Below are 24,799 nucleotides of genomic sequence, written 5' to 3'. Positions count from 1 at the left end.
GCCTCACATTTTCCCTTGTCTTCCTTTTGCTGCTGAATGCACTTGGAGAAGCCCTTCTTGTTGCTCTTGATGTCCCTTGCCAGACTCAGTTCCAAGTGGGCTGTGGCCTTCCTCCTTGCATCCCTGCATACGCCAAAGATGTTCCTATAGATCTCTCATGTGCCTGTCCCTTTTTCAACACCCCATCAATTTCTTTGTTCCATTTGAGAATTGCTAGAACCTCACTGCTCTTCCATGCAGGTCTCCTGTCCTCTTTGCTTGATTTCTGGATCATAGGGGACAGGATATGTGGGTTGCAGCTTTCCTTCCCCCCACCCCAGGGAGCAGCAGCCACTGCACGGGGACAGGGACAGGGACAGGAGCCACACACCAACACCTGACAGGCTCTGCTCCAGCCTGCTGGCCCCACTCTGCAGCACAAAGTGACCAAGCCTGGGCTCTACTGACTCACGTCTCGAGGGTCTCCAGCGGCGCTGGCCGGTGTCTAACGAGGCTCCTGCACTGCTGTGGGAGTAACAGGATCTCTCTCTTTTCTCCCTACTCGCCTGGATTTATGAGCTCTGGAGGAGTTTATCGTCTTCCACGCCTCAAAGTTTGGCTAAAATCAACTCAAATGTGAAGGAAATATGGAGAATGTTGCTGGGAAGAAAAGAAAGGAGGGACAGGCAGAGCTGTTGCATCAACTTTGTTCAGAGAATCAGGCTAAAACCCACAGAACATTTCCTAAACTGCTCCTTTTTCACAAAGTGTTTCTTATGACATTTTCCTAAGAAAAGTATTCTGACTTTTCATTTAAAATTACACTTCCCTTAGGAAAAGTGCCCCAAAAAAGGTTAAAGAACACCTCAATAGCTGACATGCAACATGAAAATAAAAATCAGGAAAAGGGAAAAGGGTCATTAACACTTGTATTTAATTGCAAAAATTAAAAACTTTTTTATTCTTCTTACATACAAATCTCATTTATTTACATACTTTACAGTCTTTTCCCAAGTATTTACAAAGTTTGCAATATATTAAATTAGGACCATCCATAAAATTCTGCATTAAGTGCATATTCACATTCTTTTTTTTTTTTTTTTTAATCCATCACTAAGTTTAGTGTTCAGCATTGAAACAGTCTTTATGCATATATAGCTTTACTTCCCAGCACCTCTGAGCCTTTAGAATGTGGCTCCCCTCCCCAAGACAATGAGATAATGCTAAAAATAAATCACCTGCCATTTTTTTGAATCTCCAAAGCAAAGGGAAGTCCAGCATCTCCCTTGTCTAACTCAGTAGGACACTAAATCTGCCCTTTACAAGGAGGAGGTTTCTGAACAGGAGGATTTCGAGTTCTACCTATAAAATCTACCAAGAGGAGAAAGTTTGGTTTGCAGGAAGCAAAAGCTCTTTGTGCACCCATCAAAATGGCCTCACCCCAGGAAATGTTCAATTCTCTTGGGGGCCACGGGGCTGAACGAGGACCTGGGATTGGGGTGTGGGGAAAGCCCCCTCCTGGAGAGAGGGAACAAGAGGGTTTCAAGGCAGAAGGATCCCCTTTTCTGAGACACTGGTGTTTATAGAGCTCTCATCTCTACCATGAGATGCCTTCCTGCTCCCCACCTCCTCCTGCTGCTGCTGGAGCCCAGGAGGGAAGAGAGGTGATCCAGCCCAGACAAACCAGCTTCTCCTCCAGAACACTGCAAAAACAGGCCTGGTGGGAGAAGCTGCACTCTGGAGACTCACGGGAAATCTGACTCAAAGCTCTCCAGGGCCTTGCAAAGAGATCCCTCAGGGGAATCAATGTGTGCAAAAACAGTGGGCAGGGAAAAAAATGAAAAGGAACAAAGAAAGCAAAAAAAAGAATCAATAGAAACTGCCAGGTTGGCTCCCGTGGGGGCCGCTGATTTCCTGGTACTGAAGTAAATCATAATAATCCTTTCTCCTCCTTTCAGTTACCCTGAGTTCAGGACTGACTGACAGCACTGGTCAGTGACCCCTGCTTTGGGGAGCAGCTTTAAACCACGATCCTCCTGCCCAGCTGACAGGGACAGCCTGTCCTTCCAGCCTGGCAAGTGCAGAGGTGACCCCTCCTCACCTCTGCCCACTGGGCTCGTGGGTAGTACCAACTTCTGGTGAGATTTCAGAGCAGCTTTGCAGCCTTTGGGATGTGGGGTGAGGAGGATTCCATCTCCCAGCTCACAGGCAATGGGCTCGAAAGCACACAAAGGGATTTCAAAATGTATTAACTGGGAACTTGTGTGAGCTGGGCAGAGGGAGAGGGGGAGATTGTCCAAACCAGCACAGAGAGTGCAAAAGAGGAGCTGAGGTGAGGGGGACCATGGTGGGACACCCCCTCTGTGACTCATGTGATCATGGCTGTGAAACCTCAGTAGCTGCAGGAACAGCCCTGTTCCACCTCAGCAGGCCACTAGGACCACCAGCCTCCCTAGGGAAGTCCTGCAGCCTTTCCAGGGACTCTGTAAAGCTGGAGCTCTGGATGTGGAAGACGACCAGGGCTTAATTGCAATAAAGGTATCAAAACCTCCCTTTGGCCATCCCAGTTCTGCCATTGTGGCCTCACCTCTGGGTTTCCCACTGTGGCTCCTTGCCTGCCCTGGGATGTGGAAGGTGTGAGCACCACTCCTCTGGCAGCTGGAGACAGGAGCTGCTCTGGAAGCCGTGCTGCAGACTGGGGCTCTGCACTTCAGCCAAAATTGACTCTTTATCAGCAGGAGAACTGCCCTCCTGTTTTAGTTTAGCAGCTAATTCCTTACAGCCTTTGGAAGAGGAAGAGAAAATATACCGGAGAGCTTAAAAACAAATGATGTAAGCTCCGAAGGGAGCGAGGCTGGGACATATGCAATGTATCGCTGAGACAGAGCTGGAAACTTATGCAGAGCCCATAGAGTGCACTTGGAAGGCTGCTCTGCAAACAGGCCAGACTCACCAGCTCCTGTCCAACCAGCTGCAACCCTTCAAGGAAGGCTGCAACTCTTGGAGGAAGGGAGAAGCACTACGTGAGAACATTTCTGCTAAACAGACACAAACCTGCCCCTTCCTCCCCCTCCTCCCCCCAGTCCAAACAGCAACTGTAAATAGATCCATTTTCTCTGCTTCTTCCCGAAAGAGCCAGACAGCCACAATGGCTTAAGTGTGACTCTCAAAATCCAGGCATTTCACAGACACTTGGGAATTGTCTCCGCAGCTCTTTTACAAGTTACAGTCAAGGACACTTAGCGGTGACAGTGTCACCGAACCGCCGCAATCTCAGCAAGAATGGCTCCAGCAGCATCTTTGAGCAAATGCTTTACAAAAACGGGTCAGATACAAAAGCAGTAAGAGGTGAAGTAACCTGGTCAGCCTTTGAATTTGATTTGAGAAGCTGCCAAAGTGTAAACAGCAACAGTCACTAATGAGGCCCTAATTCTGCCATCACTGAACTCCCAAATTTCCATTAACTAAGACCCAGGCTTTAAGATGAGGGAGAGGGGTGGTGTGTGTGTGTGTCTTGGCATGTACAAGATTTAATGTAGTGTCATGAGTGTGAAATACACTCCAAGCAGTGAGAACACTAATGGAAGTTCTATTAGTCCAATTCCCTTTAATACTTGGTAACAAATTATATCAGTCCTTTTCTATCCTGAGAGAGCCAGACTCTCCCCTTTTGGTTCTACTAGATCTGGTGTGTGTTCAGCACCAAGGGCCATGCACAGACTGACACAGGTGCTGGGCTTGTTCTCATTGTTTTGACAGGAGAAAAACAAGGGTTATGCATAGAAATGTTTATAGTGTCAAGGCCTCAGACTAAATTCTTTGGAGCAGGAACTGTCCTCTGCCTTATTCTTGTACAGGAGCCAGAAGTGGTCATCCCACTTGGCAGCTTTTGTCAACTCCTAATCAGATTAGCACAATGTTTGCTCCCATTCTCCTCAAAAACAAAGGCTGGACAGACATTTTCCCAATCTGTCATTTTACATGTACCTAAAATATTTACAGAGAAAAAGGCTCTTGCTCCTGAGAACAGAGTTAACTCGCTGTCAACCAAAACCCCTCCCAACTCCATATTAACAAGTGTGAGAGTATGTCCTGAACTCCAGCCCTGGCCTATGAGTTCAGCCTGACACATCTGTAAATGATCTTCAGCAGTGGGATCAGACCCAAAGGATCAGACTTGGAAGGGACCGGAGCATCCGCAGTCTGCACACACCGAACCCGAGCCTCTCTCAGGGCACTGGAGACAGCGCTGCTCCAGCAGCAGGAAACACGCAAAGGCAGCTTGGAAAGGACCCAGGAAAAACCAACGTTCATTCTGAAGACAGAGTTCCAGGTCTGGAAGGAGTCAATGCAAAAATATGCCAGGGAAGAGGGAGGTTTCAGGTGCTCCCAGAGGTACCGTGGGCTGGGAACGCAGGCAGCGCCTCCAAAAACAAGGAGCAGCTGAGAATGGCTGTGGAGCCCTTGGTGTCTGAGGTGAAAGCTGGACAGAGCTGCTCTCTCCCAGCCCCAGCTCCATCCAGAACTTCTGCACTGCCAGCACCTCTAAGATGAGTGTCAGTGTTTTTGCAGGAAAGGAAGTGGAGGTGAAGAAAAGCACAATTACCATTTGACTCACTCGCAACCTGCTGACAGAGAGCTGCAGAAGGGTGATCACAACACAGAGAGGCCTGAAGGGATTCTTTTGGTACAAGAAGGATGCAGTGGGTGAGAGCTTCTGCCCTCAGGCTCAAGGCTCTCCCCAGCCAGGGAGCAGGAGCCAAGGTCAGCTCTGCAGGGCTCACACAGCTGCGGACGTGAGAGCTGGGACACATCACCAATCCATTCCCTTTATAGAACTGGCCTGACTACACAGGCTCAAAGCTTCCTCCTCAGGAGGAATGTACACAGAAATGTCACACATCCCATCCACTCCCAAACCCCCCAGGAAGTTTCAGAAGTGCCATAATCCACAAAGAACATAAGGTGAATCTCATCCTGAGAAATCCATCTGCTGCTCCTGGAAAAAAAACCCTTTGCTGCAAACCCAGGGCTTACCTGAGGGGACAGGGAGGGTCATAAATAGCTTGAGCTTCTCCCAAAATACATTTGAGGAAAGGCAAAGGATTACCTCAAGGGTCAGGAAAATAGTCCTTTTTAAACACTGTAAACATGCAGGGTGGCAAAGCTGCCTGCCCCAGTTGCCCCGGCTCGCTCCTCTCAAGACGTTGCCTTGGTTTCAAAGCTGAAAGTCTTCTTGTCCTGGGAACGGCTCTGTTTTCCCACCCCAGCATCCTTAGCTGGCAGCTCCATCACAAATCACTGCTGGCTCTGTCCCTCTGGCCATGAAGCTCATTGTCCAGTGATCTGTGCTGGCATAACCTTGGGAAGAGGCAATGGAGAGGCTCTGTTAGATGAGTCCATCCTTAACGAGTGCTCCCATTCCCCACAAAGGGATGTGGTTGTGCTGGAGCTCTTTGGAAAGACTCTTCCCTCAGTGGGCACTGGGTTTGCAATACCCATTGTGTACCCACACTGCTCAGCCTGGAGCATCTCCAGTGTTGGAGTTCCAGGCCACAAACTCCCAGTCCAGGAGGATCACTCCCTGTGCTGTGACAAGCAGGCACACACCGGTCTGGAGGTGACAATGGCACAAACCACCATCCCAGGTGTCAGACAGAAAAGACCCGGCTGGAAGCAGTCTCCTGATTGCACTCCCAGTCCCTGCCAGCCACAGCTCTGGTACTCACCCAAATCCCCAGCTTCCAGCTCCACCTTGAACACCTCACAGTGTCCTCTGCACGTGTCCAGAGGTGCAACAGTCAGGGTGAGCTGCCCACTCCCAACAGCGAAGAGGCTGTGCAGGCTGTAGCTCTAGGATGAGAGGAGAGGATTTCAAAAGCCTGGCCAGCTTTCCTTGGCTCTGTCTGCCCAAAGCAGGGACAGTCACTGCCCTGCAGGCAGGTGAGACAGAGCAAACAACACATTTGCTGCTTCACCAGTTACCAGTGGAGCACAGAATCTTAGCTGAGGTCAGCTGCATGCAAGGGTTCTCCTCTGCTCCAAGGCAAGGCAGAGCCTTCACAACTCAGGAAAACACAGAGGAGATCAGGCCAGAAGCCTGAAGGGTCTCAGAATGAGTGAGACTCACTGCCAGGAGCAGCTCCTAAAATGCAACTCGTAAAACAATTCTGCCCAACTGTGCACAGAAAGACCTCACCCAGCTACAGAGCAAGGCCAGATACATGAATGGAGCAGGCAAGGGGTGTTGGAACACGATGATCTTTGGAGTCCCTCTGTTTCTGTGACATCTCCAGCTCCAAGGGAGATGGGCACAGGGAATCTCCTGCCCCAAACTAGACACAAGTGCTGGGAGGCAAAGCCACCCTGAGATGCCACTTTACACAGGGATGGACAGAACTGATACAACCCCAAAAGCTCCTTTTCAGGACTGAATCAGCTAAAAATACCCTGCAAATCCCACAAAACCTCAGAGCTGCTGGGAGACAACTCATGCACAGGAAGAGAATACCTTTGGAATTAATTTCTCACCTTATTCCCCAAATCTGGGTGGCGGATGAGGAAGCAGCTCTCCAGAGACACTGTCTTGGGGAAGGACAGCAAAGAGGAAGCAGGGAAAAATTCCTGGAGAATCCGGGATCTATTCACAGACTTGTTCCTAAACAAACCAGCCCATATTAAAGAATCATCATACAATGATAATGTTTGCATTTAAAAGCTACTTTCCAGATAAAAGTCTTGCCAAACATTCATGCTTGATAAACAGCATGACAGACTAGCCCTGGGAGTCAGGAGCAAAATTCAACCTCAGCCTCTAAATCTGCTCCTTCCCACTCTCCTGTGGGCTCCTGCATCAGGATCATGTAAAGAGGGAACAAACAGATCCTTATGGATACCTGAACTTCATTTCTCTCTCCTTTTCCCTTAAAATGATCCAAGTCATTGACCAGATCCATTAATTACAGAAGATGCAGAGAGCTGGCATCATACACAACCACAACTGAACTCACATTGTGAGGCAGGGGGATCCAAGGCTATTCTCTAGACCAGGAAATGTGACTGGAAAAGGCCAGGTAGAGCTTGTTATCTTTACATCCCTGTCTAGGGGACTGACATGATTAATTCTTCTGTACCCTGACCATTCCTCTACCAGTGCTTACTCTGAGACCTCAGAGAACTCTGAGTTGCTCACACATCTTGTTCACATTGAAGGCTTTGGCCTTTAAGGGGCAAAGAGCTTTTGGTTAACAGGGGCAGGATTAGACTTGGCCGTATTTTCTGCACAAGACCAAACACAAACTGCAGGGTTCTTTGACTTTCCATTACTTCTCAGTGTTTGCACAAGTCATAGCACCTCTTCTCAGTCAGCACCAGTGGTAGAGGATTTCCACTGAGTAGACAGAGGTGATAGAAATGTGAACCAGCTGTCTCGGGTGATCAGATCACAGCCCAGAGGATTTACAGCCTGAAGAACAGGACCAGGCAGTCCCTGGGATAATTTTATCTTATAAGGGGAGCAATAGCTGGAGACCAAGCACCAACTCTCCACTTTTAGTGCAGAAGTCTCATCCTCAGAACAAATCAGTGCCAGCAAGCAGAAGCAGCCTGTAACCCACTCCTGCACACCTTCTCTCCAGTTAAACTGCAACTTGCAGGCACTGGAGTGTGAACTCAGGTTCACACAGGCAGAGCCTGAGCACCCCTACAGAAAGGATGTGTCCATCCATCACATGTTCTGTCTGACTCACCAGGGAAAGAAAAATGGGCAGCTCCATAATTCAGCTGAATTTTCTTCTATTATAACCTCTGCCAGTTCTGGATCCTGGGACTGAAAATGCTTCAGTTCTTCATAGGAGAGATGCTGCCCTGTCTTAAAGAACATGAAACAAAGATAAAAGCTGTGCCCACGGGGTTGCTCCCTGCTCCCATTTCCCTCCCACTAGAAAACATCCAAGAGCAACAGCCACATGGATTGCTAAGTGTCCAAATACAATGATCATTAGTCAGAGGAACAATGCAGGGAGCTCTCTCCTCCCACATCTTCACACTGGGGTGAAATATCTTCTCAGACACATGTCCTGAATGAGCAGTTTGAGTTCATGGGTGAAAATACTGGGTAGGGGTTTTGGGCTTGTGCTGTTCAAGAGTTTGGACTCATCACCCAGCCTCACAAATCCCTGCCTTACCTTGATTAGAAAAGGCTGATGCCTCTGGAGCTTTTCTGATAGCTCTCTGAAGTCTGTCACTATGTGAAGGCTTTTCACAGCAGAACAGACTGTGCAGTTTGCAGGAAGTGCAGAAGTGTTCTGTCTGCAACCTGCTGCCCACCAGTCCTGGCATTCTGGGGAAGAAACAAGGGAAACCTCTTTAGTAAGACCAAAAATGGAATGGAAAGGAGACAAATTCAATGATAAACTCATTATCCCTAACAGGAAACACTGAGATTTCTTATAGTTTCTGATGGCTGTAACTCAAAAGGAAGCAGCTTCACCAGGCAGGGAACTGGAGGGAATGCTTCCAGCACATTTTGGAGATAGAGCTGAAGGTTGTGAGCTCATGGAAATTCCATTTCTCTGTACATGAGGCACACAGGCTCAGCTACCTTTCCATGAGCAACAGAGGGATGGCAACCATCACATGTAGTGTAATTAAACTGAAACAAGTCCATGAGCAAAAGAGCAACCCAAAAGTGTTATCAAGGAGATAACACCCAGTAAACAAAAAAGATCCAAGGAAAGAGTAACTCCCATATGGTTAGCACTGGTGTCATGAATCCTGCTAGGACATACCTGAAATCATCACCCTCCCCTTTACCACAGTGTTAATTTAGAAATTTGTCCCAGGCAATGGTTGCCCATTCTCTGATGTGCAGAAGATGCTGGGAAAATGTCAGATTTCACCAAGACATGCTGCTGCTGTTTTCATTCATCCCATGCATTGATTTGAAGATGAAACTGGGAGAAAAGTCCCAGCACGAGCAACTCCTGGACCACAGCCACATTCATTGTAAATTCCAAAAATTGTTGTTACACCACAATCAGCTGAACTAGCCAAAAATGAACACTGCATATATTTACATCTTCAAAAATTTAATCTTTACATGAAAACACAACTTAATGGCCTCCTCCTCCAATTAACAGCTCTCCCAAAAAACCAAAGAAACCTTAAGAGAAGGGACTTGCTGCAGCAGGGAATGAGCAGGAGAATGCTGAACACCCCATGCATTTCTATGTAAAGGATGTGCAGAGCAGCCACCACACTGAAAGGTGTGGCTCTAATTTACAGAACCACACAAAGATCAAATTCCAGCTCCTGGCCCTGCACAGAGACATCCCAAACTCCCACTCTGTGTCTGAGAATGTTGTCCAAATGCTCCTGGAGCTCTGGCAGCCTCGGGGCAGTGCCCATTCCCTGAAGAGCCTGGGCAGTGCCCAGCACCCTCTGGGGGAAGAACCTTCCCCTGATCTCAAGCCTAAAGGCCCCCAAGACAAATTTTATATTTGGAGATACAGCAGCAGGTTGTCAGAAATGGGAGGGCTTAATGGAAATTCCACTTCAAACACAGATTTTATGGCAGTGACAGCCCTTGTTCTGCAGCTTTAATCCAACAGGAGAGGCTTAACTTGGGCAGTGGCAGCAAACCCATCCCAGGCCTGATCTGTCAGGGTGGGACAGGAAAAACCCAAGGCCTGGGAAACATCTCACGTGAAATATCCAGGGATCTGTCCTCACCAACAGGCCCACCCTGCCAGCACATGTCACAACAGCTCCAAAGTCTCCTGGACATTGCTGCAGGCAAACTTGGAAAAATGGAGGGGATGGCGAATGGAGCAAGAAGAGTGAAGTCTGGCTGAAAAATCAAGTTGGGAAACAAGGATGCACAGCAGCTTTTTGGGGGAATAAAGATGATGCACAAACTGCTTGTCACTGCCACTGTGATTTCCAGCCACACTCATGTTCCTGCACAAGGCTAAAAGGGATGAACAGCACTTCATAGGGAAGCTCTTGTTTTATTTTCTCCTCTGACATCTGCAACGGGCCACAAGGAATGCTACAGAGGATTTATGTTCATTGGGACATAACAACAAGGAGCAGACTGGGATTAATTTGGCTTCTTTCTTGCTGAGTATTTCCAACTCCCAAATGCTGCATTTCCCACCCTACTGCTGGGATATGGACTGAAAGGGATCATGATATAATTCCTAGTCTTTCTGGAAGATGCATCTACACTGCTTTCAGGGAAAGGGGAAAATAGGCAAAACAAAGTGTAAAATCCTTCTTGCAAGCAGAAGTCCCAGTCCCATGAGAAACTGCTCCAATGTACTTTCCCTCCCTGCTCACAAGAGAAAAAAGAAAATCTTTGTTCCACTGCCTGTAGAAAGCTTCAGTTTTACAACAACAAAAAAACTGAACTCACAAAAAACAGCTGGTCAGTGACAGGAAACAAAAGGCTGAAAGATCTCACCAGAGAAAGGGCAGTCGCTGTGAGGAGAACACGAAAACATCTCTATGATCTGTCATCAGACGGGGCGTAGCAAGACTGTAATTTCTCTCTGGGCAAAACTCAGAAACCTCATCCCTAAGCATTAAGCACAGTTGTCCCCAAATTTTCCCTCTGGGCTCAGGGCAGTACCCCACGGAACAGGATGCTAATCAGCTTGACAGTACAGAGCTTGATTCCTCTTTTGAGCCAGGCTGGGATATTTGCATTCTCAATTGCTCGATTCAGGAGGTGATTTCTTTTCCCCATGAATAACCAGAGCAGAGCACTGGTTGAGATGCATTTCAAATGCTGCAAGTGGGGTTGTGGGATATTTTTTTCCCCTGGTAATTAATCTTTTAGATTTATTGTGGAGGGTGTTAGTCTGTGCACCAGCATGTGTGTGACTGGCATGACAAGTACAGGCAGCGCCTGCCCTTCCCAGGGAGGGCGGGAGGAGAGATGGTGCACAGAGGAGCCAACTGCCACCGGGGACCAGGGCAGGATTTTACCCAGGATGCTGATTTTCTCTCCTTACCCTCCCTGCATTCCTTTTCCATTATCACCCTGCCTGCCCAGACACCCTGGGGATTGCTCCGGTGGAGGCTGAGCAGCCTGTCTGTGCACACACACGGCTGCTCGGGGATGCAAATGGGAGATGCTCTTTTCATCCCAGCACAGCCCTCACACCACGGTCCCATCCACACGCTGAAGTGCTGGGCGTGGGCAATTATCCCTGTGGAGCTGGAGTGCAGGAGAGCAGCTGTAGCAGTGACACATCCAACTATCCATTACAGGACAGAAGTGTGGCCAGCTTCTCTCTGCTTTCTCACCCCTTTTTGAGGGGCAGCCTTCGGTTTGTTCAACAGAACTTCAGTTCCCCATTGGCCATAACCACCTCATATTTCCTTTTATGTGTTATTATTTCTCCAGAACAAGAGCTGTCTTTTCCCCCGTGTCAGGAGAGCTCCTAGCAGAGCCAGGCCTGGGACTTTCAGCTGCTAACACAGCACAGACCGAGATAACAATCTTCCCTTAAAACACATCTATGATTAATACTACAAGAAGTTTATGACTCTACTTTCCACTATGCAGAAAAATAATTTTCAAGTCACCCTCAATTTAAAATGAGTACACCGCCCTTCTTGGCTGTTTTCACAGAGGATCTCCCAAATTTTTGGCTGCCCGCAGCACTAAGAGAGGGGTGTGTGTGCACAGCCCCAGAGATGCTGGGTGTGGATGATCAGATTGTAAACTCAAGGTTCCTGGGAAGACCTGGCCCTGCTTCTGCCCGTTGCAGCAAAGCAAATTAACTCATGGAAACTTGCCCACATGATGTGAGAGCAGGATCTCAGCAAGCCCTGCTCTCTTTAGGGACCATACAGAGGGTGCAGGATCAATCTGCCAGTGCAGAAGGTTCAAAGGGAAGCCTCTAGCAGGGGGAACTTTTGTTCCTGCAGGATATAGAGCAAAGGGCTGCTCCTGACCCTAACAAAGAGTTCAAAACACAAAACCTCCTGCTTGTAGCACTGCAGGTGCTGAGGCAGTTTGCTGGTTCCCCACCAAGCTGGTTTTCTCCCTAGCACTCTGGGCTGCAAGGCTGTAGCAATCTCCACCAGGCAAGCTCCAGCCAGGTCTGCACAGGGAAGTCTGGTCCCAGGAAAGACCCCCAGGACTCCACAGCCCCCCCAGGTGTTGTGTCTGTAGGGGCTGTTGCTGCCATCACCCACAGAAAGGAAGCTCCCCAGAGGACTGGCTGAGGTACTGAGCAGCTCCACAACCTGCCAAGGCTGGCTCCAAGTCCCAGATCCCTCTCTCTGAGGATGAGACTATTCCCCAGACCAACTACATACTTCACTAGGACCAATCCAAGGAATATTCAAGCAAGCACTGAATGAACTCAGGGCTCCCAAGAATGACTGTGCACTGAATATTCCCTAGGCATTTCTCTGTCCTTTCTTGTAGGTTCATTGTACAAACCTGGGTGTTTCATTAAAAGGGGATTCTGCCCCTCTGCCCTGCTCAGATGAGACCCCACCTGCAGAGCTGCCTCCACTCTGGGACCCCAACACAAGAAGAATGTGGAGCTGCTGGAGTGAGTCCCGAGGAAAGCACAGAAATGCTCTGAGGGCTGGAGCCCCTCTGCTCTGGAACCAGGCTGGGAGAGCTGGGGTTGTTCATCTGGAGAGGTGAAGGCTCTGGGGGGACCTTAGATCCCCTTCCCGTGCCTAAAGGAGATCCCAGAGAGCTGGAGAGGGATCTGGGACAAGGCCTGGAGTGTCAGGATGAGGGGGAATGCCTTCCACTGCCAGAGGACAGGGACAGATGGGATATTGGAAAGAAATTCTTCCCTGGGAGGGTGGGGAGGCCCTGGCACATCGTGCCCAGAGAAGCTGTGGCTGCTCCATCTCTGGAATCGTTCAAGGCCAGGCTGGATGGGGCTTGGAGTAACCTGGCATGGTGGAAAAATTTATGATCACCATGTATGACACAGGTAAATCCCATCATTCTTACTTTACAGATCTAGGAATTCCAAGCTCTGCAGTTACCAGGTGGCACAGTTTGGAAGAGGCATTTGGAGCACTTTGTTGCACAAGCAATGTTCCCATCTTGCTGCAAATTCTTCACTAGGCTAAAAATTAATTTGATCATTTATAATGTCATGTCAAAGTCAGGCTAAACTGATGAGCTCTTAAGTAAGTCAGGCAGGAAACAAGGATTATTAATTACAGCCTGCAAGTCCTGATTAAGGACTGCATCACAGTGGGGCTTTAAATATATACTACAAAGAGTGTCCCTGTTCAGCACAAGATCCTCACCCCTCCCTCATATTGAACTTTTATTGTAGCTCTGGGTATACTGAATATATTTATGCCACGAACCAGTTTGGTTCACAGCATTTTTAGAAACAGCTAGGAACAAAATAACAACTACAAAAAACCCCATCAAGAACCCCTTTATTGTTGTTCTGAGTAGAAGTCAACAGCTTGAAGAACTACTCGTTCATCTCACTAATGGGTAACGGCTGCTCCACCAGCACAGGGATCATTAGTCAACCTCGAGCAAAGCACGAAAATGATTTTGATCCAACCAGACATTGTGAAATCAAGTCTGCTGAGCCGAGCCCAAGAGCAATTCACAATCCACTGGGGCAAAAGAGCATTATTTCCAGGAGAAATCTGCACCTACCAGTCTCAAGAATGGAAAGCAGGGACCAAGCTGTCGGGAAAGCATCCAAAGTCCACTCCAGCTGCACCTCTGGTTACCTGCCCCAGCGACAGCTTGTGCTGCATGAGCAATCTGCCTCAGAGGAACAGCTTTGGAAACAAATCCCTCCCAGCTGCTGTCACCTGCCTCATGGTGGCCTCAGCCTGTAAAAGGTTTGACATGTCTGTGTCACAAGTGCACAGAGGGCTCTGCAGGCTGCTAAATGCCTCTGCAAGAGGCCACCTATGGCAAACGCTGATCCCAGGGAAGCAAATCCAAAGTAAGGATTCACTCTGCAAATGAGGAAACAAGACATTTTGGAGGCTTCACAATATAGAAGTAAAAGGAAGAGTATTTTGTGTTCTACAGTACCACAATGGTTTGGGGTTAGTTTACTGCCAGCAAACCCAAATAAACAGTTCACTGGCTGAACCAAGGCCAAAGTAACAGAGTACGAACAGCTTGGCACCACCCTGCCCTGCAAAGTCAGCTGTTTTTTTTCCCCTCTCAACGAGCCAACACATGTCTGCTGGTTGCTTTCAGGTTATATCATAAAAGGGTTGTTTACACACACAAAAGATCAGATAAACTGGCAGCTGTGCAGTGATGGGAGGGAGCCCTGCACATGCTGTGACCCACAACCACCTCCAAATGCTTCAGCCCCCAAAGCAGTGCATGAAAACACACACAAAAACGAGAGCAAAAACCAGCTCAACTTTGCTGAGGAGAAAAAAAAAAAAAAAAAGTAACATCCTTTGAGAGCAAGAGAAGAGGAAACAAGTTGAAATCAGATCCTGCCTTACCTCCCAAGCAGCCTTATTGCTCAACCCTTCCTTCTGAGCAGGCCCATGCTCCTTGGGCTCAGGAATGGGTCAGACAGAGCACGGGCAAAGCCCATGGGGAAAGGCTGGATGAACACCTGGGTGCTCAGCTCACAGGGAAAGGCTGGATGAGTGCCTGGGTGCTCAGCTCACAGGGAAAGGCTGCATGAACACCTCGGTGCCCAGGCTGCTCTCAAGAAGCAGCAAGTCTCTGTGCAAGGCAGGCATGCTGGATGCTCCCCTTCTGCACAAAGCTGTGCCAAGGATAAAAACTCTCCAAGGCTGGAGTGAGAGAAGCATAGGGGAAAGTGTTTTGCCTGCAAAGGGTTAAGATGAGGGAAGAGAAGGGCTGGCCAAGTGCCAAGGCAAGCCTCCAGCAAAACCCAAGGTGGGCCAGCCAAGAGGCAGAGGCTGCTGCCCTCTCCCAGTAACCAGCTGCTGCCCTCCCCCAGTAACCCAGCCTGCTGTGACCCATCCCCACAAACAGCTCTGGCACCCAGCAGGCTTTAGTAACACAGTGACAGGCCATTTACAAGGTGTTGCTAAACACTGCTCCTCCAGCTGGGCTCCTTTCTCTACCATAATTACACATAAAGCTGTAAACATGATTTTAGCCCTACTGGTCTAGGCAAAAAGGGGCATTTAACACTTCTTCTCCAAGCTGGGGGATAACTTGCACAGGATCTCTTTTCTAGCACTGAGATTCATGTGTGCTTTTGTCTGATTTTAGCTGTGCTGAGCAGTTACTGACCCAGCTGATTCTGGGCTGTGCAGGATGAGTGTGCCCAGGACCAAGTGTCATTAGTAAAAGCAAAGCTGGTTTTTCCTTGAGGTCCTACCAGTACAATGTGCAAATTGTCACATTGGGCCACAGCCCGTTCCCCACTGACAGACCTGCTCTGCTGAGGTTTTTGAGCTGCAAGGACTGAACTTACCATGGGCAGACACACAAGTTAAATGAGAGGAGCTTAATGCTCTGTTCATCACATCATTGCATGGCTGGCAGGGAACAGTTACCAACCAGCTGACATCAAAAATCATATTTAGATATTAACAAAGCTATAGGGATGACACAGTTGTGAAGGAAAGAAAAATCAGATGAGTGACTACCAGTGTGGTTTTAAAATTTCTGGTAAAAGAATAGAAAACCCCTTTTCATTTGGCTTTACAGCAGACTTTGAGAGCTCATGTATTCCTAATGCTTGCAGGGGAGAGAGGAGAACTTGTACCCCTGTTTTGCACCAGAGAACTGAAACACAGAGGGAATTGTCAATCCCAGCCTGTGTGAGAAATTAATCCAGAATGCACAGGTCCTACATTTCCCTGGAATAGCATGAGGTAGCTGTGAGTTAACCCATCAAAATACACCATGTTCTTTACAGCAGGTAGACCCAGAGGTCTGACAGCCCACTGCCATTTATAACCTCTCTGGGGTTATAAATGAAGGGCTGATGTGCCAAGAGCTGCAGGCCCAGAGCAGCCAACCTGACCCAGCACCAGGGCTTTCACAAGCTCTGCATAAACACCAGCTCAGGAAGAGCAAATGCAAACCACATTTCCACAGACCTTTTCCCCAACCACAGGGACCTTGCCCTGGGAAAACAGCTGGAAGAGAGGCACAGACCCAAGGGTCTAAGAGTCAGCTATCAAGGAACAAAGGGTGGGAACATAAGGTTTAATATGGGAATTGATCCGGGGAAAAAAGTCAATAAGAAAGAGAGCACAGAGACAGGCAAAAAGGAAATTTACTTTGGACTCAATCCTATAAACAATTCGAGAGAGTTTTGTGGATGCTGCTGCTCACCTCGGCTGCCCAAAGGTCCACCCACAGCCACTGACAGACAGGCAGCCCTTGTCACCCACAGCACAGCTCTTGGGTGGAAGGCACAAGGATGGAGGGCAGGTCACCATGAGCGGGAGGGAGGGGGGAGCACATCCTGCACCTCTGCACCTCCCAAAGCCTCACCACCAGTCTGACTGGAGCTCTTGGCTCTCAGGGGAAACCCAGCAACTGAGCCGCCCTTGTTCTGCAACACAAACCTGGCTGCTCAGCCCACACCTCCCAGTAGAGCAGGCTCCAACCTCAACCCCGGACACAGGAAAGCTGCCCCAAAGCTCAGGAGGGACAGCACAGTCCAGGATGCCTCTGCCTGCCCAGGCACAGAGGAAGGAGCCAGACCACCCGTGTCCAGGGCACGGCAATGTGTGCCAGCACTGCCGGTGGGCCACAGCAGCCTCCAGCTGACAACAGGTGGCTTTCAACAGGAACAGCCCAAGCTGGCTTTGAACTGGTGCCTGAGCACAGAGAGCTCCAAGCTCCATCCTCAGCCCCCTCAAAATTTTCTTTCCAGAACCTACATAGGGAAAGGAAGAGGAGTCTGTACGTCGAGTCCCTTCATTAGTGGTTTTCTCTGCTGCTCAGGCACAGTGCAAACATCTCCCTTCTAGAGACAGGAGACTCGGAGGGGATCTCATTAAGGCATATAAATATCTCCAAGGGATGCCAAGAGGCTGGGTCAGACTTTTCCATGGTGCCCAGCAACATGTTTTAGCCACAAACTAAAACACAAGAAGTTCCACCTCAACCCGAGGAAGAACTTCTTTCCATGGAGAGTGGCAGAGCACTGGAACAGCTGCCAGGGAAGCCACGTCCCCCCCTCTGTATCCATTCCAAACCCACCTGTTCCAGGTGACCCTGCCTTGGCAGTGGGTTGGACTGCATGACCTGCAAAGGTCCTTTCCAACACAAACTACTTTGGCATTCTGTGATCAGAGAACACCAGACCTGCCTGCAAGACCTGGACTTAAACTCTCATCAACAAACGGGACACAAGATGCAGCTTTACCCCTTCCCTTCAGCAGACCACAAGGCCAAAATTAGGGGCAAAACAATACAACACACAAAAAGCAGGGCTGAAAGGGCTTGGGAGAGCACTCAGCCCCAAGCCATGGAATTCCCTCTTCCAGATTCCTGCTGGATGGCTTCACCAGTGTCCTCTGGGCAGCAAGCTGTGATGGTGACACCAGTGTCACTGGGACAGTGTCAGTGGCTGCAGCTGCCTGCTGGGAAGCCAGGACATGAGGGATTCCCATAGGAACCCAGCCAAGGTTCAGGCTGGGTGCTGCACTCTCCCATTGAAATAGCCAGGGTCTCGTGCAGTTCCTTTTGCTGAGGCAGGATCAAAGTCACTCCAGCCAACCCCCATCAATCTGTTAATTGAGACATGCTGTGGCTTCCACCACAATCTAATTCTGTCAAAAACAGAGCAGGAACTGCCTCTCCCCTCTCTTTTCCCCAGAATTGGATTGGTGCCCACCCTATTGCTCATTGCTTCTGAAGACTTACAGGACTCACAGAAGCATGTGGGATTTTATGTGCATTTAAATAACAATACTGCATCCTTCCTCTCCATCCATCCTTCCCTTTTCCCCTGTTCCTCTGGATGTTTCCCCATTTCCTCATCATTCAGCTGGTTTTTCCAAAGTTAGGCCAGAACTGCTCCTGCTCTTATTTATCTTTACAAGGAGATCCTCATGGTTTCAGGCAGCCCTTGTCCTACGAACCTTTAGCTGTGCCAAGGAACCTCCCTGGGCTCTTCTCATCCAAAGGGAGCCTGTGGTAGCTGAAGGAAGAACTTGTCAACTTTCTGGACAAAATCTGATTGAACAAACACAACAGAACCACAGAACGGTTTGGGTTGGAAGGGACCTTAAAATTCAGCTTGCTTCACCCCATGCCATGGGCAGAGACACCTTCCACTGTCCCAGGTTGCTCCAAGCCCTGTCCAACCTGGCCTTGAAAGCTTCCAGAGATGGGGCAGCCACAGCTGCTCTGGGCAACCCATGCCAGGGCCTCCCCACCCTCACAGGGAAAAATTTCTTCCTAATGTCCAACCTAAATTCAAGTTTAGTCCATTCCCCCTTGTCCTGTCACTCCTGGCCCTTGTGAAAAGTGAAATGAGCATTAAAATTCCCACTGGATTCCATCTCAATACAAGAGCAGGGGGGTGTTTACCCATGGAAAAGCTGAATGCAGTAGATAAGCAGGCTCCTAATGTCAAGTGCTTATCAGAGCCATCTTCTCACCTTTGTTTTCCACTCCCAGAGATACCCCAATCCATAAGGAATAAGAAGAACAATGGGGGATACCCTGTCCCACCCATACAAATTGGAATCAACAGAAATCCCGTGTCAGCGTCATCGGAAAAGAGGGAGGGAGAGAATGCAGAATGGTGCTGGCATTTCAGGGAGCCCTTTTTAGCTCTGGCAGGAAGGTCAGAGCCAACAGAGACAACTCCAGCACAATGAGGTGCCCGAGCTAAATATAAACATGACAAGGGCACGGCTACAGGAGTTTGTTTTTACAGTGAGCCACCAGGCCATCAACATTGTGCCACATCCCTGCTCAAAATAATTCACAGCTTTATCATCACTGACAGTCTTTGTGTTCCAGCAGAGGCAGAGCCCAGGCTTGCACCCACCTGCCAGGCTAAGTCAGTGAAATGATTAACCAAGAATGAGAAATAGCCAAACTTTTCCATTTCTATTATGCCATTCTAGGAAAATCCAGGATGTTGCTCTCCTGTGATGGGATCACCTCACAGAAACCCTTATCTGACTTCCTCACACACACACTGCCCTCAATGTCACGTAAACACGACAGCACTCAATCCCCCAGGCCTTTCCCAATATGCCACTTGGCAAAAACTCCTTTTCCTTAAACCAGGCCACAAGTTGAGGTTTTTACACTTTACTCACAGATATCAAGATTTGGTTGAGAAACTGGTTTTGCCTTACTCAGAAAAAACATGAGAAGGTGACATTTCCCTAGCAGAGCTATCTCAGTTCTGGTTCTCAGAAGTGCAAAGATTTCAAGAGAAAAGGGAACTCTTGTGGAAGAAAGACCCAAGGTGTTAAAAGCAAGGAAAAGAGAATGTGCAAGAACAAAATTATCAAGTTAGAGATAAAATATGCTTCAGCCCCAGTGAAGCTAGAACTCAGGATGCTATTTTTAAGTACAGTGGTAGGGAAAGAGAAAACCATGATGCCAAGCCAGCAACACATTTGTGGTGCCCTGGAGACGTTCAAGTGACTCTCGTGGCTGGTATTAAAGTTGGTATTTCTTGCTAGGCTTATGTTACAGCACAGAAAACACTTCCTTACTCTCCAACATGTACTTCTTGGCAATGGGCAGGGACAGCAGCCGGATGTGCCCGACCAGGGAGCCCCAGGCCTGGGCTCTGGACAGTGGTGCTTCAGGTGGCAGCGGGTTGTAGGGCTGGATCACCAAGTAAACAGTCAGCAACACCAAGCCCAGGGTGAGCAGTCCCTGCAAGGGAAAAGAGGCACAGAGTTAATCACACTGCAGGGAGCTGAGGTGTCCTCACTCCAGGACACACCTTCTGCTGGTGTCAAAGGGCTGTGGCTGTGCACCACAACATGAACGCTCTTATTTTTTGCTGTGTCTCCTCGTTCAGCTGCAATGCTATTTATGTGCACAGAGTTGTCAGCCAGTTTTATTATCAGGGCTGTCCACAGATGAAATTAAGCAGCCCTCAAACCCAAGCCACGCAAACAGCTTTGTTCCTGTATTTTAGCACTGCAAATAATCCAGCATGAGATCAATCAGGATTATCTACAGATAGTTCCTTTTCCTCCCTACCTAATCAAATAAAAGCTTGCACTCCTGCCATGCCTCTTACACAAGGAAAACCCTGTGGCTTTTGCAAACATCCGTCAAGCCTCGAAACACTTTGGCAGAGTTGGCACCAGCTCCCTCCTCCATACCAGAATCCCAAATAAGCCTTAAAGAGATGACATGACGCATTTCTCCCCCTGGCCAAAGTCAAACTGAATCAACAGCAAAAACAAGAACAGAAGCTGAAAGTTCAAATTTGCAGTTTTCTGTTCTCCTGCCTAATTTTACAGCTTTTTATAGGACATGAGGAAGAGAGCTTGAAGTTTTTTCCAAATAAAATCCATTGCAATGGATTTGTAGAGATTACACTCTCTTATTACTGAATATTATGTCAGTGGGAAGCTTTTCAGACTTGAAGCAAACATCTGGTATAGTGGAAAGTGTCCTACCCATGGAAGGGACTTGGAACTAGATGATCTTCAAGATCTCTTCCAACCCAAACCAGTCTGGGATCGAATGGTCTCAAGCCTACCTAACAATAGCATCCTTTCACTCACTTTGCAAAAGTTTTTACACAATCTTTTAGTTAAGGCTTTTAAAACATTTTTCTACCATCAAGCATGATGATAATAGCTTTATTTCATAGACCAGAAGGAGAATAAAGACATGTAGAAGTTCATGGCAGGGTCAGAAAGAGAGCCATGTTCACTTCATGACTCAACCCTGAACTTCAAGAATCTCCTTCCTTCCTCACATTTCCATTCAGGATGCCAACACTAGGAATTTTAGTCTGAAAAATCAATCCAAATCTCATTATTTAATAATTTATGGGAGAGGAAGATGTTGACAACGTAAATTTACAGCACACATGAGGAATTCCAAATCTTGAGCAGATATCTCCTGTTCTCAAAGCAGCTCATGGCATGAAGGAAGGAAGCTACACTTCACAGCTTTTTAAATAAAGATCTTGGAAAATTCATCAAGAAAATGCAATGGGAATACAAAGCTCAGGTTCAAAGGAGAACCCTAACCCTCAAATGCTGTGCTCATGCACAAAAGTCATCTTACCTTGTAGAGAGCCACTAAGACAGGGTACCGTGGAGGGCCCCTCTGGGGTTCGTTTCTTTCCAAGAGCTGCTTGATGAACTTCTCAATGGCTTTTTCTGACATGCCACACTGGTGGCCAGTCTGTCTCACCAAATCAATGGTCTCAGAGAGCTTGTCATAGATGCTGAGCTCGTTGGCTGAAAGCTCCATGGCCTCCGAGCAGAAATCCCTGAGGAGAGATGGGGTGTGTTAACAGGAATCAACTGCAGCCACACAACCCAACAGCAGCGAGTGCACAGCCATCCCAGGAATGTGGCAGTGCCCAGGAAAGAAGGAAGGCTCCTCTGGAGCAAACCTGCTCCCAGCCAACAGCACAACACTGTGCACTCCTAACAGTCTCTGCTGCTTCAGGATCTCCCACCGACTCAAAGAAGCCGTGAAATTTCCTGACAAGAGCACAACCGGCCGAGATTCGCAGCTTATGTAAATGAACAAAGCTTCCCAGAAATCCATGAAACTCCATTTATTCATCTCCTCCAAATGAATCCGTCCCATAAAGCAATTGCTCACCAAGTACAAAAGGCAACAATACAAAGCTGATCATCACACTCAGCAGCCCTGCTAAGCCCTCCCGCGCTACAATTTCAGTCGCTTCTGTTAACCCAGATTTGTTTTCACTAAATCCCCCGTCAGCAGTGGGACAGGACAGAGAAACAAGCAGAATGTGTCGGGCAAAGTTCGGCAGTTTACAATTTGTTTAAATTTTCGCAACCTAATGTCAAAGCCAACTGATTATTGAGTAACAGCAACCTGAGAGCAGCTGCCCTGCAGGCAACAAAGCCCCCACCTTCCTCTCCAAGTTTGCCTGCAGGTCAGAGATGCCACAGAACTAAATATCCCAGCAAGAACTGCATTGTGCTGGGTGACAAAATGGCATCTGACAGCAAATTATTTCTCACTTATAAGAACACACCCATGAGAGATCAACATTAAGTTGCAAAAAAAAAAAAAAAGTATATTTCTCTACCACTTTCACTCTGCCACAAAGGCCTCTTTGAGAGCAGCTGATGGGCTCAAGAAAAGATGCAAAGAAATTGCTGGACAAGGTACAAGCTGCCAATGTGAGGATCACACTGTAAAAGTTTTTCCTATTGCTTGGGAAAAACACTGGCACTGCCTGGGGGAAAGGCAGAATCTGCAGAGTTTTGCTTTGCCTCTCGTTTCTGATGTGGGTAACACTAACCTGATCAAACTGGGCCAGCTGGGAGAGAGTTGAGCAATGCTCTGCCCTGAGAGCACAGCCTGAGGATCATCACATAAAAACACAAGAAGCACGATGGATAATGGAAAACTGGAATCACGCCCCTGTCCCCATTTTGCTCTACAGTTTCCTGGCCACAGGAACCACCAGCTCATGAATCCACTTGACCCAATTCATCACTCTGCTCCCCAAATTCTGTCCCTGCACTGTGAGAACTGTAACTATTCACACAGCTCCCAGCACAGCCTGCCTGGGAAAGCACAGAGCTGCTCTGCTCACCTGAGCACACACTGACCAGCCCTGAGTAACAAGCCACCTAAACTGAGATTTGCTCAGCTGTAATTTGTTCTGGCTGCTCCCACGGCACAAATCAGCCATAACTCTATGTGTGGACAGAACCACAGACATGATAAAGTTCAGATTTGAACTCTGATTTGCTTTTAAAGAACTGGCTGACAGCTCTCCCCCTAAATCACCTACAAGTCACACCTCAAGCAAGGGTGATGTTAATATCTTCTTTTGATGCAAGACTGGGATGTATTTTCAAAAACCCCCAGGTTTCACAGCTTCAGTGACTGCTCTTCTCCCCACAAGATCCCCCTATTCTGCCCTTGCACACTTGTTTATATGGTCACATGGAGCATCAGATCAGGAAAATTATCTGGCTGAAAAATAACCCTGATTTGTTTGGTCAGCAGCTGCCTAAGCATTCAACTCCAGCAGTTAATGTCAGATGTTCTATTAACATCAGTGTCAAATTTCTAGCCACAGCCACAGAAACACTAAAAAGGTAAAAATGCCAAATTAAAACCCAACTCTGAGAACATACTGCACTGCATTACCAGGTTAATTAGCTCCTGGCCCTCTTCTACCGACATTTTCTGCATTCCATGCAAATATTTGTCCCAGATCTTGCCACCTGAGCAGCCCCATGGGCAAGCAAAGCAGGTTGAGTCAATAACATCTCACATTAACCTCTCCAGGACAAGGACTTTTCTTCGTCATCTGTAAAGCACCTGCCACGCACGTGACAATAAAAACAAGCCATTGCTTTACTAACTCTTTCATTCATGCAATACCCTGATTCATGGAAGAAGCAGGAGCCAGCACATCTGCAGGATATTAAAGCCCTTTTTTTTCCCCCCCTCCAGCTTTTTTGGTTACTCCAGTTGCCTGGACACTGTAAGCGGTGTGCTAAGTGGTCTAAAAGACTACCTAGTGTCCTCTGGCTCGTGAGTGCCAAAGCTTTCCCCCCTGAAGCTGTCCCGTGCAGAATTCCAGCAGATTCAACAAGCTTCTCCTGCTTGCAGGATCTGCCTGGGACTACTTGTAACAAACATCCCCACAGAAATGCTGTCAAACGCTGTGGTTTCTCCTTTTCCAAACATCAGAAAAATCCTGCTAAAATACAACACTGAGATATACCCCAGTTCCCACCCCTCTCCATTTACATTCCGCTCTGAGCAAACACCTTTGTAGACAGCCCCTGTAAATCACAGACACTGAAAACCCAATCCAGCTCCTTCACAACATCAAGAGTAACTCAATCCTCCAGCTAGGAAATAAGGCATTATGCTCCCACATTGCTGGGAGAACAGATGAGGCCTTAAAAAACAAATAACAGCCCATTATTTCCCTTCCTATCCCTACAAAATAATAACAACAGGCTACTGTACCCTCTCTGCCATCACACACACTGAGCAGGGCTCATCCCTTGCAAGCCCCTCAGAGAGAGGCCTTTAAACGAGGAACCCATATGTTATTCTGGTTTTTTATGAACTCCACCACCCCGGGAGGAATCAGCAGCTCTCTCCACCAACAGAAACAGTGATGGCACTTGGCTGGCAGGGTTTGCACCCCAGCTCTGCCCACAGACCCCAGGGTGCTTAGTCCAAGGCTTTAGAAGGTAAATATTTAGACAGAAACGGTGCTGGAGGAGTCTTTAAAAGGGAAAGCTCGCTCGTCTTGCGGGTGAACCTACAATGATGTACATATATATAGATACAGATATAAAAATACATTCCCATCTGCTTGATGCCGCCTCTCTCGCCCTGCCAGGGGATCAGGTCCCAGCCTTGCGCTGAAACCCCTCCGGAGGGACCCTCCCCCGGCCACAGCCCCACGGCCTCGCCCGTGTTCCTCTGAGGCACAGGAGCCCCAGCCAGGGGATATTCCTACAAATAAATCAATAAACTAAGTATGACACCCCCACCCCAGGCTCCGGCCTCCACAAGCCGGGACCCCCCCTCCCAGGCCGACCCGCGGTGAGAGGCCGCAATCCGGGCCCCCCGCGACCCCCGCCCGCGCCCGCGGCCTCACCCCGCTCGCGTCCCGCCCGGCGGCTCCTCCCGCTCCGGCTGCGGCCC

At 48.4% G+C, this 24,799-nt stretch overlaps 2 protein-coding genes across 7 annotated transcripts in view; both read right to left on the bottom strand.

The window, feature by feature from the left end:
• PI16 (peptidase inhibitor 16) overlaps positions 1–1,330 on the bottom strand; it is a 17,435-nt gene extending 16,105 nt beyond the window's left edge. For all 6 annotated transcript variants that reach the window (XM_041460473.1, XM_041460474.1, XM_041460475.1 and 3 more), the window contains exons 1-2: positions 1,218–1,330; positions 452–639 (exon numbers count right to left, since the gene is read on the bottom strand). The gene's annotated coding sequence lies outside the window, so the exon portion shown is untranslated. The remainder of the gene's footprint in view (positions 1–451; positions 640–1,217) is intronic.
• CUNH6orf89 (chromosome unknown C6orf89 homolog) lies at positions 912–24,799 on the bottom strand. The gene is made up of 8 exons (XM_041460472.1): positions 24,753–24,799; positions 21,194–21,401; positions 19,651–19,816; positions 8,166–8,320; positions 7,728–7,849; positions 6,511–6,637; positions 5,709–5,832; positions 912–5,340 (listed from the first exon to the last, which is right to left on the bottom strand). The coding sequence occupies exons 2-8, from the start codon at positions 21,380–21,382 to the stop codon at positions 5,255–5,257; spliced, it is 969 nt and encodes a 322-aa protein (XP_041316406.1). The 5' UTR covers positions 21,383–21,401; positions 24,753–24,799; the 3' UTR covers positions 912–5,254.

This window comes from Pyrgilauda ruficollis, unplaced genomic scaffold, assembly GCF_017590135.1.
Source record: "Pyrgilauda ruficollis isolate IOZ18807 unplaced genomic scaffold, ASM1759013v1 scaffold144, whole genome shotgun sequence".
Lineage (NCBI taxonomy): Eukaryota > Metazoa > Chordata > Aves > Passeriformes > Passeridae > Pyrgilauda > Pyrgilauda ruficollis.
The sequence above is the reverse complement of the archived record's forward strand: the minus strand, read 5'-3'. Positions and strand labels throughout refer to the sequence as shown.